Source organism: Oncorhynchus mykiss, chromosome 26 (assembly GCF_013265735.2).
Source record: "Oncorhynchus mykiss isolate Arlee chromosome 26, USDA_OmykA_1.1, whole genome shotgun sequence".
NCBI lineage: Eukaryota > Metazoa > Chordata > Actinopteri > Salmoniformes > Salmonidae > Oncorhynchus > Oncorhynchus mykiss.
Window position 1 is genome coordinate 44,833,707 of NC_048590.1, and position 20,681 is coordinate 44,854,387.

Consider the following 20,681-nt stretch of genomic DNA (forward strand, 5'->3'; position numbering starts at 1 on the left):
CCCTCCTCTACAGTGTAAATATCTGCCCCTCCTCTACAGTGTAAATATCTACCCTCCTCTACAGTGTAAATATCTGCCCCTCCTCTACAGTGTAAATATCTACCCTCCTCTACAGTGTAAATATCTACCCTCCTCTACAGTTTAAATATCTACCCTCCTCTACAGTTTAAAGATCTGCCCCACCTCTACAGTTTAAAGATCTACCCTCCTCTACAGTGTAAATATCTGCCCCTCCTCTACAGTTTAAATATCTGCCCTCCTCTACAGTGTAAATATCTACCCTCCTCTACAGTTTAAATATCTACCCTCCTCTACAGTTTAAAGATCTGCCCTCCTCTACAGTGTAAATATCTGCCCCTCCTCTACAGTGTAAATATCTACCCTCCTCTACAGTGTAAATATCTGCCCCTCCTCTACAGTGTAAATATCTACCCTCCTCTACAGTGTAAATATCTACCCTCCTCTACAGTTTAAATATCTACCCTCCTCTACAGTTTAAAGATCTACCCTCCTCTACAGTTTAAATATCTGCCCTCCTCTACAGTGTAAATATCTGCCCCTCCTCTACAGTTTAAAGATCTGCCCTCCTCTACAGTGTAAATATCTACCCTCCTCTACAGTTTAAATATCTACCCTCCTCTACAGTTTAAATATCTACTCCTCCTCTATAGTGTAAATATCTACCCTCCTCTACAGTGTAAATATCTACCCTCCTCTACAGTGTAAATATCTACCCTCCTCTACAGTGTAAATATCTACCCTCCTCTACAGTTTAAATATCTACCCTCCTCTACAGTTTAAATATCTACCCTCCTCTACAGTGTAAATATCTACTCCTCCTCTATAGTGTAAATATCTACCCTCCTCTACAGTGTAAATATCTACCCTCCTCTACAGTGTAAATATCTACCCTCCTCTACAGTGTAAATATCTACCCTCCTCTACAGTTTAAATATCTACCCTCCTCTACAGTTTAAATATCTACCCTCCTCTACAGTTTAAATATCTACCCTCCTCTACAGTGTAAATATCTACCCTCCTCTACAGTTTAAATATCTGCCCTCCTCTACAGTGTAAATATCTACCCTCCTCTACAGTTTAAATATCTGCCCTCCTCTACAGTTTAAAGATCTGCCCTCCACTACAGTTTAAATATGTACTCCTCCTCTACAGTTTAAATATCTACCCTCCTCTACAGTTTAAAGATCTACCCTCCTCTACAGTGTAAATATCTACCCTCCTCTACAGTTTAGAGATCTGCCCTCCTCTACAGTGTAAATATCTACTCCTCCTCTACAGTTTAAATATCTACTCCTCCTCTACAGTTTAAATATCTGCCACACCTCTACAGTGTAAAGATCTACCCTCCTCTACAGTTTAAATATCTACCCTCCTCTACAGTTTAAATATCTACTCTCCTCTACAGTTTAAATATCTACTCCTCCTCTACAGTGTAAATATCTACCCTCCTCTACAGTTTAAAGATCTACCCTCCTCTACAGTGTAAAGATCTACCCTCCTCTACAGTGTAAATATCTACCCTCCTCTACAGTTTAAAGATCTACCCTCCTCTACAGTGTAAATATCTACCCTCCTCTACAGTTTAAAGATCTACCCTCCTCTACAGTGTAAATATCTACCCTCCTCTACAGTGTAAAGATCTACCCTCCTCTACAGTTTAAATATCTACCCTCCTCTACAGTTTAAATATCTGCCCTCCTCTACAGTTTAAATATCTACCCTCCTCTACAGTGTAAATATCTACCCTCCTCTACAGTGTAAATATCTGCCCCTCCTCTACAGTTTAAAGATCTGCCCTCCTCTACAGTGTAAATATCTACCCTCCTCTACAGTTTAAATATCTACCCTCCTCTACAGTTTAAAGATCTGCCCTCCTCTACAGTGTAAATATCTGCCCCTCCTCTACAGTGTAAATATCTACCCTCCTCTACAGTGTAAATATCTGCCCCTCCTCTACAGTGTAAATATCTACCCTCCTCTACAGTGTAAATATCTACCCTCCTCTACAGTTTAAATATCTACCCTCCTCTACAGTTTAAAGATCTGCCCCACCTCTACAGTTTAAAGATCTACCCTCCTCTACAGTGTAAATATCTGCCCCTCCTCTACAGTTTAAAGATCTGCCCTCCTCTACAGTGTAAATATCTACCCTCCTCTACAGTGTAAATATCTACCCTCCTCTACAGTGTAAATATCTACCCTCCTCTACAGTTTAAATATCTACCCTCCTCTACAGTTTAAAGATCTGCCCTCCTCTACAGTGTAAATATCTGCCCCTCCTCTACAGTGTAAATATCTACCCTCCTCTACAGTGTAAATATCTGCCCCTCCTCTACAGTGTAAATATCTACCCTCCTCTACAGTGTAAATATCTACCCTCCTCTACAGTTTAAATATCTACCCTCCTCTACAGTTTAAAGATCTACCCTCCTCTACAGTTTAAATATCTGCCCTCCTCTACAGTGTAAATATCTGCCCCTCCTCTACAGTTTAAAGATCTGCCCTCCTCTACAGTGTAAATATCTACCCTCCTCTACAGTTTAAATATCTACCCTCCTCTACAGTTTAAATATCTACTCCTCCTCTATAGTGTAAATATCTACCCTCCTCTACAGTGTAAATATCTACCCTCCTCTACAGTGTAAATATCTACCCTCCTCTACAGTGTAAATATCTACCCTCCTCTACAGTTTAAATATCTACCCTCCTCTACAGTTTAAATATCTACCCTCCTCTACAGTGTAAATATCTACTCCTCCTCTATAGTGTAAATATCTACCCTCCTCTACAGTGTAAATATCTACCCTCCTCTACAGTGTAAATATCTACCCTCCTCTACAGTGTAAATATCTACCCTCCTCTACAGTTTAAATATCTACCCTCCTCTACAGTTTAAATATCTACCCTCCTCTACAGTTTAAATATCTACCCTCCTCTACAGTGTAAATATCTACCCTCCTCTACAGTTTAAATATCTGCCCTCCTCTACAGTTTAAATATCTACCCTCCTCTATAGTGTAAATATCTACCCTCCTCTACAGTGTAAATATCTACCCTCCTCTACAGTTTAAATATCTGCCCTCCTCTACAGTTTAAAGATCTGCCCTCCTCTACAGTTTAAATATGTACTCCTCCTCTACAGTTTAAATATCTACCCTCCTCTACAGTTTAAAGATCTACCCTCCTCTACAGTGTAAATATCTACCCTCCTCTACTCCTCTACAGTTTAGAGATCTGCCCTCCTCTACAGTGTAAATATCTACTCCTCCTCTACAGTTTAAATATCTACCCTCCTCTACAGTTTAAATATCTACCCTCCTCTACAGTGTAAATATCTACCCTCCTCTACAGTGTAAATATCTACTCCTCCTCTACAGTGTAAAGATCTACTCCACCTCTACAGTGTAAATATCTCCTCCTCCTCTACAGTGTAAATATCTACCCTCCTCTACAGTTTAAAGATCTGTCCTCCTCTACAGTTTAAATATCTACCCTCCTCTACAGTTTAAATATCTACCCTCCTCTACAGTGTAAATATCTACCCTCCTCTACAGTGTAAATATCTACCCTCCTCTACAGTGTAAATATCTACCCTCCTCTACAGTTTAAATATCTACCCTCCTCTACAGTTTAAATATCTACCCTCCTCTACAGTGTAAATATCTACCCTCCTCTACAGTTTAAATATCTGCCCTCCTCTACAGTTTAAATATCTGCCCTCCTCTACAGTTTAAATATGTACTCCTCCTCTACAGTTTAAATATCTACCCTCCTCTACAGTGTAAATATCTGCCCCTCCTCTACAGTGTAAATATCTACCCTCCTCTACAGTTTAAATATCTACCCTCCTCTACAGTTTAAATATCTACCCTCCTCTACAGTTTAAATATCTGCCCTCCTCTACAGTGTAAATATCTGCCCTCCTCTACAGTTTAAATATCTGCCCTCCTCTACAGTGTAAATATCTACCCTCCTCTACAGTTTAAATATCTGCCCTCCTCTACAGTGTAAATATCTGCCCTCCTCTACAGTGTAAATATCTACCCTCCTCTACAGTTTAAATATCTACCCTCCTCTACAGTTTAAATATCTGCCCTCCTCTACAGTTTAAATATCTACCCTCCTCTACAGTTTAAATATCTACCCTCCTCTACAGTTTAAATATCTGCCCTCCTCTACAGTTTAAATATCTACCCTCCTCTACAGTGTAAATATCTACCCTCCTCTACAGTGTAAATATCTACCCTCCTCTACAGTGTAAAGATCTACCCTCCTCTACAGTTTAAATATCTACCCTCCTCTACAGTGTAAAGATCTACCCTCCTCTACAGTTTAAATATCTACCCTCCTCTACAGTTTAAAGATCTACTCTCCTCTACAGTTTAAATATCTACCCTCCTCTACAGTGTAAAGATCTGCCCTGCTCTACAGTGTAAATATCTACCCTCCTCTACAGTGTAAAGATCTACCCTCCTCTACAGTGTAAATATCTACCCTCCTCTACAGTTTAAATATCTACTCTCCTCTACAGTTTAAATATCTACCCTCCTCTACAGTTTAAATATCTACCCTCCTCTACAGTGTAAAGATCTACCCTCCTCTACAGTGTAAATATCTACCCTCCTCTACAGTGTAAAGATCTACCCTCCTCTACAGTTTAAATATCTACCCTCCTCTACAGTTTAAAGATCTACTCTCCTCTACAGTTTAAATATCTACCCTCCTCTACAGTGTAAAGATCTGCCCTCCTCTACAGTGTAAATATCTACCCCCTCTACAGTGTAAATATCTACCCTCCTCTACAGTGTAAAGATCTACCCTCCTCTACAGTTTAAATATCTACTCTCCTCTACAGTTTAAATATCTACCCTCCTCTACAGTTTAAATATCTACCCTCCTCTACAGTGTAAAGATCTACCCTCCTCTACAGTGTAAATATCTACCCTCCTCTACAGTTTAAATATCTACTCTCCTCTACAGTTTAAATATCTACCCTCCTCTACAGTGTAAATATCTACTCCACCTCTACAGTTTAAATATCTACCCTCCTCTACAGTGTAAATATCTACTCCACCTCTACAGTTTAAATATCTACCCTCCTCTACAGTTTAAATATCTGCCCTCCTCTACAGTTTAAAGATCTACCCTCCTCTACAGTGTAAATATCTACCCTCCTCTACAGTTTAAATATCTACCCTCCTCTACAGTGTAAATATCTACTCCACCTCTACAGTTTAAATATCTACCCTCCTCTACAGTGTAAATATCTACCCTCCTCTACAGTTTAAATATCTACCCTCCTCTACAGTGTAAATATCTACCCTCCTCTACAGTGTAAATATCTACCCCCTCTACAGTGTAAATATCTACTCCTCCTCTACAGTGTAAATATCTACTCCTCCTCTACAGTTTAAATATCTACCCTCCTCTACAGTTTACATATCTACCCTCCTCTACAGTGTAAATATCTACCCCCTCTACAGTGTAAATATCTACTCCTCCTCTACAGTGTAAATATCTACTCCTCCTCTACAGTGTAAATATCTACCCTCCTCTACAGTTTAAATATCTACTCCTCCTCTATAGTGTAAATATCTACCCTCCTCTACAGTTTAAATATCTGCCCTCCTCTACAGTTTAAATATCTACTCCTCCTCTATAGTGGTCTGGTTAGTAAAACACTGTTAATGACCCATCTGTACGGTCCAGGTGGGTTCAAACCAGAGATGCCTTTGAACTCTGTTAACAAGCCTGAGCCAAAACACACACACACACACACATGCACACACACACATGCACACACACACATGCACACACACACATGCACACATGCACCACACACACACATATACACACTCCCTTCATGCTAGAAGGCCAAGAGCAGCTGCTGCCTCCAACACCACAGACCCACCAAACCTCAACAGGATCTAAATCAGTCTACTGCACTTCCTCTACTTACTCTGTGTGTGTGGTGTGGTGTGTGTGTGTGATAGTGTAGTTCCTATGTTAGTAGAGTGGCAGTACAGGGGTGGGTCACTGCCATTAGTAACCCTGTGATTTGGGAGAGTGGAGGTTAATTTGAAGTCTATGACTAACAGGTGAGGAGGGAGTAGAGCGCTGTGATGTCATCCTAGGCAGACTGCTGAACTGATTCAGCCTCTTTTCTAAGTATGGAGAAGACAGAGTCACTACAGCTGTACTAGACCTCACTGACAACACTGAAGAGGAAGTTGTCCTGTGTGGCTCAGTTGGTAGAGCATGGTTCTTGCAACAACAAAGGTTGTGGGTTTGAGTCCTGCTGGGGCCACCAATACCTTATCTCACTCTGTCACACCCTCGTTCTTTCTTTCTCCCTCCCTGCGGTCTGCCACATATCCCACTAACGTCTAACAACTAGTAATGGGTTGTACTGCTGCCCTCCTGGTCTGATGGCATGGGCTGTCTCGGACTGTGAGGTAAAGTGGATTTAACAAACAGCCGGGGGGCTGACGAGCCAGCTGGAGACGCAGAACACTCGTTTGATGTGGAGAGGAGGAGAGTGAGTGACAGGGGGAGGCTGGGCGGAGGGGAGAGGGCATGGTGAGGGGGAGGCTGGGCGGAGGGGAGATGGCATGGCGAGGGGGAGGCTGGGCGGAGGGGAGAGGGCATGACGAGGAGGAGGCTGGGCGGAGGGGAAAGGGCATGGTGAGGGGAGGCTGGGCGGAGGGGAGAGGGCATGGCGAGGGGGAGGCTGGGCGGAGGGGAGAGGGCATGGCGAGGGGGAGGCTGGGCGGAGGGGAGAGGGCATGGCGAGGGGGAGGCTGGGCGGAGGGGAGAGGGCATGGTGAGGGGAGGCTGGGCGGAGGGGAGAGGGCATGGTGAGGGGAGGCTGGGCGGAGGGGAGAGGGCATGGTGAGGGGAGGCTGGGCGGAGGGGAAAGGGCATGGTGAGGGGGAGGCTGGGTAGAGGGCATGGCTGGGTGGAGGGGAGAGGGCATGGTGAGGGGGAGGCTGGGCGGAGGGGAGAGGGCATGGTGCGGGGGAGGCTGGGGAGAGGGCGGAGGGGAGAGGGCATGGCGAGGGGGAGGCTGAACACAGAGATTCTTTCCTGTTAAGATGTCTCCCGAATCCCTAGAAATGATCCAACTAGTACAGTATCAGTTACATACTGAGAGCAGATAGGCAGACATTAGACTGTCTCAGACAGATACAGGACAGTATCACATGTCATGTAATCTCCTGAGAGGCAGGTAATGAGTTGTTGGAGACGAGGAAGTCTACAGTGACAGGCGTGACATAGAGATTACCCCTCTCCTCTGAGTGTTACAGTACAGCAGACACACACATCCCAGACAGATGCCCACACACCCTGACATACACACGGCGTCTCAGCTCAGCCAGATCAGCCGTCAGTGAGAAGGGAAACCGGAGCATGAAGTGACACGCTCTAAATTTGCCCACATCTTCCTCTCCTCTCCCTCCCTTCTCCTCTCCTCTCCTCTCTGCTCCCCCCTCCAATCTCTCCTCTCTCTCCCATCTCTCCTCTCTCTCCCATCTCTCCTCTCTCTCCCATCTCTCCTCTCTCTCCCCTCTCTCCTCTCTTCTCTCCTCTCTGCTCCCCCCTCCCATCTCTCCCCTCCCTCCCTTCTCCTCTCCTCTCCTCTATGCTCCCCCCTCCCATCTCTCCTCTCTCTCCCCTCCCTCCCTTCTCCTCTCCTCTCCTCTCTGCTCCCCCCTCCAATCTCTCCTCTCTCTCCCATCTCTCCTCTCTCTCCCCTCTCTCCTCTCTTCTCTCCTCTCTGCTCCCCGTTAACTACCACATGCACAATGTAGTCAACGTGTGCCAAATCTGTAAGTTGAAAACATTGTATGTTAAAAGTACTGTATTTCTAGTTGAATGGACATATGACACTGATTGAGTAAATACATTTTAAGTTGACAGAATTTTTGCCTACGTTTTTGGGCCAAGTTTGGGCCAACTAAAAATGTTATGTTCAGGTAACACCTTGACCGAAAGGTTCAGTAAAGAAGGCTGTAGAACTACTTACTTAATAATATTTAGTTGAAACAACCAGATTTGTTTTACGGTGCAGGATGACAGGATACGATCTGACAGGCTATATGAGTGCTTGTTGAAACCAAATGAAACCTTTCACCTCCCGGCCCAAATTAGAACAGGTAATAATGCCTAATTAAGAATTAGGAATGAGAGAGAGAGAGAGTGCGTGTGAGTGTGTGTGTGTGTGTGTGTGTGTGTGTGTGTGTGTGTGTGTGTGTGTGTGCGCATGCGTGCAAGAGAGATGTGCTAATGGGCTAATTGATTAAAACCACCATGGCCACGAAGAGGAGCAATATATGCTACAGCTTTACAGACAGGAAGAATAATCAGACAGTTCCTGTGGACCAACTGTCTGACCTGAATAATGTAGGAAAAAGATAATACAATACAGCCAAGGACAGAGAGAGAAAGAGAGAGAGAGAGACAGAGGGAGTGAGTGAGAGAGAGGGGGAGAGGGAGAGAGAGAGAGAGAGGGAGATGGAGCGAGAAGGAGAAACAGAAAGAGAGAGACAGAGAGAGAGAGAGAGAGGGAGGGAGAGAGAGAGGGAGAGGGAGAGAGAGACAGAGAGAGAGACAGAGAGAGAGATAAAGAAAGCGACAGGGAGAGAGAGAGAGTATAGATAGAATTCTAATAGAAAAAAGAGACAAAGGGAGAGACAGAGGGAGAGACAGTGGGAGAGAGAAAGAGAGAGACAGACAGAGAGACAGTGGGAGAGAGAAAGAGAGAAACCGACAGAGAGACAGTGAGAGAAAGAAAGAGACAGGGAGAGAGAGAGAGAGAGAGAGAGTGAGAGAGAGAGAGAGAGACGGAGATGGAGAAAAAAGAAAGAGGGAGAGAGCGGGGAAGAGGGAGATGGAGGGAAAGAGAGAGAGAGGGGGAGAGAGGGAGATGGAGCGAGAAGGAGAGATAAAAAGAAAGAGAAAGAGGGAGAATGAGAGAGAAGAAGAAAGAGAGAGGGGGAGAGACAGAGAGGGAGAGAGAGAGACAGAGAGAGAGGGAGAGAGAGAGAGAGAGACAGGGAGAGAGAGAGCGCGAGAGAGACAGGGAGAGAGAGGGAGACAGAGACGGAGAGGAGGGAGAGACAGAGAGCGAGAGAAAGAGAAAGAGAAAGAGAAAGAGAAAGAGAGAGAGAGGGAGAGGGAGAGGGAGAGGGAGAGGGAGAGGGAGAGGGAGAGGGAGAGGGAGGGGGAGAGAGAGGGAGAGAGAGAGGGAGAGAGGGAGATGGAGCGAGAAGGAGAGAGAAAAAGAAAGAGAGAAAAAGGGAGAAGGAGAAGGAGAGAGAAGAAGAAAGAGAGAGGGAGAGAGGCAGAGAGGGAGAGAGAGAGAGAGAGAGAGGCAGAGAGAGAGGGAGATGGAGAGAAAAAGAGAGAGAGAAAAAGAGACAGAGAGGGAGATGAGAGAGAAAGAGAGGAGAGAGAGAGGGAGAGACAGTGAGAGACAGGGTGAGAGACAGATGGAGAGGGAGATAGAGACGGGGAGGGAGAGAGACAGAGGGAGAGGGAAAGAGAGAGACAGACAGAGAGAGAGAGAGAGAGAGAGAGAGAGAGAGAGAGAGAGGGGGGTATCGGGAGAGAGCGAGGTGGAGAGAGGGGGAGAGAGAGAATGGAGAGAGGGAGATGGAGCGAGAAGGAGAAAGAAAAAGAAAGAGAGAAAGAGGGAGAAGGAGAAGGAGAGAGAAGAAGAAAGAGAGAGGGAGAGAGAGAGAGGCAGAGAGAGAGGGATATGGAGAGAAAGAGAGAGAGAGAAAAAGAGAGAGAGAGAGGGAGATGGAGAGAGAAAGAGAGGAGAGAGAGAGAGAGGGAGAGAGAGAGTGAGAGACAGGGTGAGAGACAGAGGGAGAGGGAAAGAGAGAGACAGACTGAGAGAGAGAGAGAGAGAGAGAGAGAGAGGGGGGAGGGAGAGAGAAAGAGATAGACACATTGAGAGAAAGAAAGAGAGGAGAGAGAGAGAGAGAGACAGAGAGAGAGAGAGAATAGATGGAATTCTATTAGAAAAAAGAACCGTCAAATTTTACTACCATCTTAATTAAAACAAGCTACCCCGAAACATTCCATCACACAGCCCTACAATGTCAAGAGATGAAACATGAGAAGAGTCCCCTTAGCCAGCTGGTTCTGAGGCTCAGTTCACTAACCAAACCAACCCATAGAGCCTCAGGACTGCACACAGAAAGGCTGGCCCAACCAAATCATCAAAGCAAAAATAAAAATATATCACCTATTAGAAAGACACCACAACAAATCAACGCTCTTTGGCTCTAAACAGACTGGTGGCAGACTATCTGACCACTGTGACTGATAGAAAACTGAGTAAAACACTGACTAGGTACAGACTCAGTGAGCACAGTCTGGCTATAGAGGCAAACCTGGCTGCCCAGAGAGGACAGGCTGTGCTCACTCTGCTCCAGGGGAGAGGTACAGACTCAGTGAGCACAGTCTGGCTATAGAGGCAAACCTGGCTGCCCAGAGAGGACAGGCTGTGCTCACTCTGCTCCAGGGGAGAGGTACAGACTCAGTGAGCACAGTCTGTCTATAGAGGCACACCTGGCTGCCCAGAGAGGACAGGCTGTGCTCACTCTGCTCCAGGGGAGAGGTACAGACAGAGATGTATTTCCCATAATACTGTGAGGAATACTCAGACCTAAGAGAATATTTCTTTCCCAAAATTATAATTAAGTACAAAGAATTTATTGTGTGAAAAGCCTCAATGTGCAGCTTTGGCAGCCAAATATGCATCCTCCTACCATAACCTGAGGACAGACAGTGAAAAGTGCAATGTAATTTAAAAAATAAATACAATTATTTCACCTTTAAGATAAAGCAAAGTAGTACGACAGAAACAACAACACATAGTTAGTTACACATGGGACCATCAAACTTTGTCATGTGGCATTCATACCATGTTGTGTGGCTTTCATACCATGTCATGTGGCTTTCATACCATGCCATGTGGCTTTCATACCATGCCATGTGGCTTTCATACCATGTCGTGTGGCTTTCATACCATGTCATGTGGCTTTAATACCATGTCATGTGGCTTTCATACCATGCCATGTGGCCATACCATGTTATTTGGCTACTTAATCATGTTGAGACTGGCCTATTACTATTACTTTAATGTATTATTATTATTATTATTATTATTCTCATTAGTATTATTGTTGTCACGGCCTGCTTCCTGGGAAGGAGAATCTAATAAACCCCTAGACAAGACGAACACAATAAATCACCCATGTCACACCCTGGCCTAACCAAAATAATAAAGAAAACAAAGATAACTAAGGCCAGGGCGTGACAATTGTTGTAGTTCCTGTTAATGGTATTCCCATTTCCACTACTACTACTTCTATGACTATTATTGATGCCTTATTGCTGTTGGTCCCACAATTTTTCGTCATATAGTTTGGATACCTACTCATTCAAGGGTTTTTCTTTATTTTTACTATTTTCTACATTTTACTATTTTCTACAAGACATCAAAATCATGAAATAACACATGTGAATCATGTAGTAACCCAAAAAGTGTTAAACAAATCAAAATATATTTTATATTTGAGATTCTTTAAAATAGCCACCCTTTGCATTGATGACAGCTTTGCACACTCTTGGCATCCTCTCAACCAACTTCACGAGGTAGTCACCTGGAATGCATTTCAATTAACAGGTGTGCCTTGTTAAAAGTTAATTTGTGGAATTTCTTTTCTTCTTAATGCATTTGAGCCAATCAGTTGTGTTGTGACAAGGGAGAGGTGGTATACAGAACATAGCTCTATTTGGTAAAAGACCAAGTCCATATTATGGCAAGAACAGCTCAAATAAGCAAAGAGAAACAACAGTCCATCATTACTTTAAAACATGAAGGTCAGTCAATGTGGAAAAGCGCTATGATGAAACTGTTTCTCATGAGGACCGCAACAGGAAATGAAGACCCAGAGTTACCTCTGCTGCAGAGGATAAGTTCATTAGAGTTAACTGCACGTCAGATTGCAGCCAGTGTTGCCAACTAATTTTCAGGGGAAGTTGCTAGAGGCAGGTCAATTTGTTGCTAAAAGTTGCTAAATACACGTTGTGATGTCATTGCGTGATGATGTCATTACGTAATAACGTAAAACTGCGTCATTACGTAGAATACACAATAACGTTTCTCAAATTGACTGGCCATCTCATTGAAAAATATGATTTGACATTTGTTAGTTTCTCTCAAACGTATCCCCAACACCCCACCCAGACTAGCGAGACACCCTCCAAGACCTGCAGGACCCCCCCTGGACCTACACATAGAGGACCCACGGCAAGAGGACCTACATCCAGACCACAGCACCCCCAGACACATCCACACCCCCACCCCAACCAATCAACACCCCCCCCCCCCACGTCAACCATGCCCACACCCCATTTAGGCCCCCTCAGATCAGACCTATGCCACTCCTGCCCACCCCATGCACCCCACCCCCACAAAGAGGGCCTCAACATGGAAGTCACACATATGCCCAGGTAGTGAGCGGGCAAACAGGCCCAACCCCCACTCTTACACTTGCACAAGCCAATGGCATGTACCAGATGCTAAGCAGGCTCTGCTCACAATTACTGGCCTGAGGCCAAAACATGACCAACAACATTGGACACTTTATGGAACAAAAAGCCTTCACTATATCATCCTGGAATATCCAAGGCCTGAGGTCACCTGCCTTTGGCCTAAAGAGCAGGAACCCGGACTTCACCAAAGAAATCGGTAATACAGACATTGTCATCCTGAAAGAAACTTGGTACAGAGGGGACGGACCCACTGGTTGCCCTCTAGGTTACAGAGAGCTGGTAGTCCCATCCACCAAACTACCAGGTGTGAAACAGGGAAGGGACTCAGGGGGTATGCTAATTTGGTATAGAGCAGACCTAACTCACTCCATTAAATTAATCAAAACAGGAACATTTTTCATTTGGCTAGAAATTCAAAAGGAAATTATCTTAACAGAGAAATATGTCCTCCTGTGTGCTGCCTATATCCCCCCACTAGAATCCCCATACTTTAATGAAGGCAGCTTCTCCATCCTGGAGGGGGAAATCAATCATTTCCAGGCCCAGGGACATGTACTAGTCTGTGGCGACCTAAATGCCAGAACCGGACAAGAACCTGACACCCTCAGCACACAGGGGGACAAACACCTGCCTGGAGGTGACAGCATTCCCTCCCACATATGCCCCACTAGGCACAACTATGACAACATAACCAACAAAAATGGGTCACAACTCCTGCAGCTCTGTCGCACGCTGGGTATGTACATAGTCAACGGTAGGCTTCGAGGGGACTCCTATGGTAGGCACACCTATAGCTCATCTCTTGGCAGTAGTACTGTAGACTACTTTATCACTGACCTCAACCCAGTGTCTCTCAGAGCTTTCACAGTCAGCCCACTGACACCCCTATCAGACCACAGCAAAATCACAGTCCACTTGAACAGAGCAATACTCAATCACGAGGCATCAAAGCCAAAGGAACTGAGTAAAATTAAGAAATGCTATAGATGGAAGGAATGCAGTTTGGAAACCTACCAAAAAACAATTAGGCAACAACAAATTCAATCCCTTATAGACAATTTCCTGGGTAAAACATTCCTCTGTAATAGTGAAGGTGTAAACTTGGCAGTAGAAAATCTTAACAGTATATTTGACCTCTCAGCTTCCCTATCAAATCTAAAAAATCTCAAATAGAAAACCAAAGAAAATGAACAACAATGACAAATGGTTTGATGAAGAATGCAAAAATCAAAGAAAGAAATTGAGAAACCTGCCCAACCAAAAACATAGAGACCTGGAAAACCTGAGTCTACGCCTTCACTATGGTGAATCACTAAAACAATACAGAAATACACTACGGAAAAAGAAGGAAGAGCACGTCAGAAATCAGCTCAATGTAATTGAAGAATCCATAGACTCTAACCACTTCTGGGAAAATTGGATAACACTAAACAAACAACAACACGAAGAATTATCTATCCAAAATGGAGATGTATGGGTAAACCACTTCTCCAATCTTTTTGGCTCTATAACAAAGAATAAAGAGCAAAAACATATACATGATTAAAATACAAATCTTAGAATCAACTATTAAAGACTACCAGAACCCACTGGATTCTCCAATTACCTTGAATGAGTTACAGGACAAAATAAAAACCCTCCAACCCAAAAAGGCCTGTGGTGTTGATGGTATCCTTAATGAAATTATCAAATATACAGACAACAAATTCCAATTAGCTATTCTAAAACTCTTTAACATCATCCTTAGCTCTGGCATCTTCCCCAATATTTGGAACCAAGGACTGATCACCCCAATCGACAAAAGTGGAGACAAATTTGACCCTCGTACATTTCCTCAAACAATGTACTGAGCAAATGTAAAATTGGCTTTTTACCAAATTACCGTACAACAGACCATATATTCACCCTGTACACCCTAATTAACAACCAAACAAACCAAAACAAAAGCGAAAGTCTTCTCATGCTTTGTTGATTTCAAAAAAGCATTCGACTCAATCAAAGGCTTTTGAGGGTTTGCTATACAAATTGATGGAAAGTGGTATTGCGGGTAAAATATATGACATTATAAAATCCATGTACACAAACAACAAGTGTGCGGTTAAAATTGGCAAAAAACACACACATTTTTTCACACTGGGTCGTGGGGTGAGACAGGGATGCAGCTTAAGCCCCACCCTCTTCAACATATATATCAACGAATTGGCGCGGGCACTAGAAAAGTCTGCAGCACCTGGCCTCACCCTACTAGAATCCGAAGTCAAATGTCTACTGTTTGCTGATGATCTGGTGCTTAGGCACCAACCAAGGAGGGCCTACAGCAGCACCTAGATCTTCTGCACAGATTCTGTCAGACCTGGGCCCTGACAGTAAATCTCAGTAAGACCAAAATAATGGTGTTCCAAAAAAGGTCCAGTCGCCAGGACCAGAAATACAAATTCCATCTAGACACTGTTGCCCTAGAGCACACAAAAAAACTATACATACCTTGGCCTAAACATCAGCGCCACAGGTAACTTCCACAAAGCTGTGAACGATCTGAGAGACAAGGCAAGAAGGGAATTCTATGCAATCAAAAGAAACATACATTTCAACGTACCAATTAGGATCTGGCTAAAAATACTTGAATCAGTCATAGAGCCCATTGCCCTTTACGGTTGTGAGGTCTGGGGTCCGCTCACCAACCAAGACTTCACAAAATGGGACAAACACCAAATTGAGACTCTGCATGCAGAATTCTGCAAGAATATCCTCCGTGTACAACGTAGAACACCAAATAATGCATGCAGAGCAGAATTAGGCCGATACCCACTAATTATCAAAATCCAGAAAAGAGCCGTTAAATTCTATAACCACCTAAAAGGAAGCGATTCCCAAACCTTCCATAACAAAGCCATTACCTACAGAGAGATGAACCTGGAGGAGAGTCCCCTAAGCAAGCTGGTCCTGGGGCTCTGTTCACAAACACAAACACACCCTACAGAGCCCCAGGACAGCAGCACAATTAGACCCAACCAAATCATGAGAAAACTAAAAGATAATTACTTGACACATTGGAAAGAATTAACAAAAAAACAGAGCAAACTAGAATGCTATTTGGCCCTAAACAGAGAGTACAAAGTGGCAGAATACCTGACCACTGTGACTGACCCAAACTTAAGGAAAGCTTTGACTATGTACAGACTTAGTGAGCATAGCTTTGCTATTGAGAAAGGCCGCCGTAGACAGACCTGGCTCTCAAAAGAAGACAGGCTATGTGCTCACTGCCCACAAAATGGGGTGGAAACTGAGCTGTACTTCCTAACCTCCTGCCCAATGTATGACCATATTAGAGATACATATTTCCCTCAGATTACACAGATCCACAAAGAATTCAAAAACAAATCACATTTTAATAAACTCCCATATCTACTGGGTGAAATACCAGTGTGCCATCACAGCAGCAAGATTTGTGACCTGTTGCCACAAGAAAAGGGCAACCAGTGAAGAACAAACACCTTTGGAAATAAAACCAATATTTATGTTTATTTATTTTTCCTTTTGTACTTGAACTATTTGTGACATTTGAAATGTCTTTATTCTTTTGAACTTTGAGTGTAATGTTTACTGTTCATTTTTTTATTATTTATTTCACTTTTGTTTATTATCTATTTCACTTGCTTTGGCCCTTGCCTATAAAGCCCATTGAATTGAAATTGAAATGGAGAGAGAGCTGGGAGAGAGAGAGAGAGAGAGAGCAGGCAGAGAGAGCAGGAGACTATATCAGATACACAGTGACAACAGTGCCAGTCCTGGACAGTGACAGTGTGATTGGAAGCGTGACAGTGACAATGACAGTTACCTAGTGACGAGCACGGCCGTGTCCACAGGTGGGATGTCATCCCTGCCCCCGGGCACGTAATTGTTGCCTAAGTAACGGGGGCCGCCGTACTCCTCCCACTGCCACTGACAGAAGCTCTCCAGGGCCCTTTCTCCGTGGTGGCCCACTTTCAGCTTGTCCTTTAGAGGAAACAGGGAAGGAAGCAAGACAAGGAGATAATGAGAGGAGATGAGGACATAATCTTTCCAGAGCCCTCTCTCCGTGGTGGCCCATCTTCAGCCTGTCCTGTGGAGAAAACTGAACAGCATCACACACAGGGTCAGGGAAGGAGAAGAGGAAAGGAGACAAGAAACAAGGAGACAATAATAGAGGAGAATTGATAGGAGCTCTCCCTCTCTGTGGAAAGAGGAGAAGTGACAAAAGCCCTTGTATTAGGATGAAGTGTCCTCAAGAAAGCTAGCCAAAAGTCTGTTGAGCCTTTTCCAAGCTGATCCTAGAACTGTGCATAAGGGCGACATCGACCGTGTCAGGTGCGTGAATGAGGACCCAAAAGCGAATTAACAAAACAGAGTTTCTTTAATGACGAAACACACGTAGGCTCAGATGGACAGGCAGATTCCGACAGGACAGGACAAGGTTAGCTGAGCAGGCAGATTCCGACAGGACAGGACAAGGTAGCAGCAAACACGACGATAGTCTGGTTCAGGCATGAGTAACACAAACGAGAATCCGACAAAGACAGAAACAAAAACAGAGAGAGATATAGAGGACTAATCAGAGGGAAAAAGGGAACAGGTGGGAAAAGGGGTGACGAGGTAGTTAGGAGGAGACAAGGAACAGCTGGGGGAAAGAGGGGGAGAAAAGGTAACCTAATAACGACCAGCAGAGGGAGACAGGGTGAAGGGAAAGGACAGAAACAAGACACAACATGACAATACATGACAGTACCCCCCCACTCACCGAGCGCCTCCTGGCGCACTCGAGGAGGAAACCTGGCGGCAACGGAGGAAATCATCGATCAGCGCACGGTCCAGCACGTCCCGAGAGGGAACCCAACTCCTCTCCTCAGGACCGTACCCCTCCCAATCTACTAGGTACTGATGACCACGGCCCCGAGGACGCATGTCCAAAATCCTACGGACCCTGTAGATGGGTGCGCCCTCGACAAGGATGGGGGGGGGGGGGGGGGGAGACGAGCGGGGGCGCGAAGAACGGGCTTGACACAGGAGACATGGAAGACCGGGTGGACGCGACGAAGATATCGCGGAAGAAGAAGTCGAACTGCGACAGGATTAATGATCTGAGAAATCCGGAACGGACCAATGAACCGCGGGGTCAACTTGCGAGAAGCGGTCTTAAGGGGAAGGTTCTGAGTGGAGAGCCAAACTCTCTGACCGCGACAATATCTAGGACTCTTTGTTCTACGCTTATTAGCAGCCCTCACAGTCTGCGCCCTATAACGGCAAAGTGCAGACCTGACCCTCTTCCAGGTGCGCTCGCAACGTTGGACAAAAGCCTGAGCGGAGGGGACGCTGGACTCGGCGAACTGAGATGAGAACAGCGGAGGCTGGTACCCGAGGCTACTCTGAAAAGGAGATAGCCCGGTCGCAGACGAAGGAAGCGAGTTGTGGGCGTATTCTGCCCAGGGGAGCTGTTCTGACCAAGACGCAGGGTTGCGAAAAGAAAGACTGCGTAAGATGCGACCAATAGTCTGATTGGCCCGTTCTGCTTGACCGTTAGACTGGGGGTGAAAGCCGGAAGAGAGACTGACGGAAGCCCCAATCAAACGGCAAAACTCCCTCCAAAATTGAGACGTGAATTGCGGACCTCTGTCCGAAACGACGTCTGACGGAAGGCCATGAATTCTGAAAACATTCTCGATGATGATTTGTGCCGTCTCTTTAGCAGAAGGAAGCTTAGCAAGGGGAATAAAATGAGCCGCCTTAGAGAACCTGTCGACAACCGTAAGAATAACAGTCTTTCCCGCTGACGAAGGCAGTCCGGTGACAAAATCTAAGGCGATGTGAGACCACGGTCGAGAGGGAATGGGAAGCGGCCTGAGACGGCCGGCAGGAGGGGAGTTACCGGACTTAGTCTGCGCGCAGACCGAACAAGCAGCCACGAAACGACGCGTGTCATGCTCCCGGGTGGGCCACCAAAAACGCTGGCGAATGGAAGCAAGCGTACCCCGAACGCCAGGGTGGCCGGCTAACTTGGCAGAGTGAGCCCACTGAAGAACGGCCAGACGAGTAGGAACGGGAACGAAAAGAAGGTTCCTAGGACAAGCGCGCGGCGACGGAGTGTGAGTGAGTGCTTGCTTTACCTGCCTCTCAATTCCCCAGACAGTCAACCCGACAACACGCCCCTCAGGGAGAATCCCCTCGGGGTCAGTGGAGGCTACTGAAGAACTGAAGAGACGAGATAAAGCATCAGGCTTGGTGTTCTTAGAGCCCGGACGATAAGAAATCACGAACTCGAAACGAGCGAAAAACAGCGCCCAGCGCGCCTGACGCGCATTAAGTCGTTTGGCAGAACGGATGTACTCAAGGTTCCTATGGTCGGTCCAAACGACAAAAGGAACGGTCGCCCCCTCCAACCACTGTCGCCATTCGCCTAGGGCTAAGCGGATGGCGAGCAGTTCGCGGTTTCCCACATCATAGTTACGTTCCGACGGCGACAGGCGATGAGAAAAATACGCGCAAGGGTGGACCTTGTCGTCAGAGAGGGAGCGCTGAGAAAGAATGGCTCCCACGCCCACCTCTGACGCGTCAACCTCGACAACGAACTGTCTAGAGACGTCAGGTGTAACAAGGATAGGTGCGGATGTAAAACGATTCTTGAGGAGATCAAAAGCTCCCTGGGCGGAAACGGACCACTTAAAGCACGTCTTGACAGAAGTAAGGGCTGTGAGAGGAGCTGCCACCTGACCGAAATTACGGATGAAACGACGATAGAAGTTCGCGAAGCCGAGAAAGCGCTGCAGCTCGACGCGTGACTTAGGGACGGGCCAATCAATGACAGCTTGGACCTTAGCGGGATCCATCTTAATGCCTTCAGCGGAAATAACAGAACCGAGAAATGTGACGGAGGAGGCATGAAAAGTGCACTTCTCAGCCTTCACAAAAAGACAATTCTCTAAAAGGCGCTGGAGGACACGTCGAACGTGCTGAACATGAATCTGGAGTGACGGTGAAAAAATCAGGATATCGTCAAGGTAAACGAAAACAAAGATGTTCAGCATGTCTCTCAGGACATCATTGACTAATGCCTGAAAGACAGCTGGAGCGTTAGCGAGGCCAAAAGGAAGAACCCGGTATTCAAAGTGCCCTAACGGAGTGTTAAACGCCGTCTTCCACTCGTCCCCCTCCCTGATGCGCACGAGATGGTAAGCGTTACGAAGGTCCAACTTAGTGAAAAACCTGGCTCCCTGCAGGATCTCGAAGGCTGAAGACATAAGAGGAAGCGGATAACGATTCTTCACTGTTATGTCATTCAGCCCTCGATAATCTATGCAGGGGCGCAGGGACCCGTCCTTCTTCTTAACAAAAAAAAACCCCGCTCCGGCGGGAGAGGAGGAGGGGACTATGGTACCGGCGGCAAGAGCTACAGACAAATAATCTTCGAGAGCCTTACGTTCGGGAGCCGACAGAGAGTATAGTCTACCCCGGGGGGGAGTGGTTCCCGGAAGGAGATCAATACTACAATCATACGACCGGTGTGGAGGAAGAGAGGTGGCCCTGGACCGACTGAACACCGTGCGCAGATCGTGATATTCCTCCGGCACCCCTGTCAAATCACCAGGCTCCTCCTGTGAAGAAGAGATAGAGGAAACAGGAGGGATAGCAGACATTAAACATTTCACATGACAAGAGACGTTCCAGGAGAGGATAGAATTACTAGACCAATTAATAGAAGGATTATGACAAACTAGCCAGGGATGGCCCAAAACAACAGGTGTAAAAGGTGAACAAAAAATTAAAAAAGAAATGGTTTCGCTATGATTACCAGAAACAGTGAGGGTTAAAGGTAGCGTCTCACACTGAATCCTGGGGAGAGGACTACCATCCAGGGCGAACAAGGCCGTGGACTCCCTTAACTGTCTGAGAGGAATGTCATGTTCCCGAGCCCAGGTCTCGTCCATAAAACAGCCCTCCGCCCCAGAGTCTATTAAGGCACTGCAGGAAGCTGACGAACCGGTCCAGCGTAGATGGACCGACAAGGTAGTGCAGGATCTTGAAGGAGAGACAGGAGTAGTAGCGCTCACCAGTAG

General features: G+C 45.7%; 1 protein-coding gene across 3 annotated transcripts in view; it reads right to left on the reverse strand.

The window, feature by feature from the left end:
* Nucleotides 1–20,681, reverse strand: part of LOC110506903 (A disintegrin and metalloproteinase with thrombospondin motifs 17) — a 217,665-nt gene that overhangs the window by 128,339 nt on the left and 68,645 nt on the right. For all 3 annotated transcript variants that reach the window (XM_036964481.1, XM_036964482.1, XM_036964480.1), the window contains exon 6: nt 16,433–16,590. In XM_036964481.1, coding sequence (XP_036820376.1) covers nt 16,433–16,590 — 158 coding nt within the window. The remainder of the gene's footprint in view (nt 1–16,432; nt 16,591–20,681) is intronic.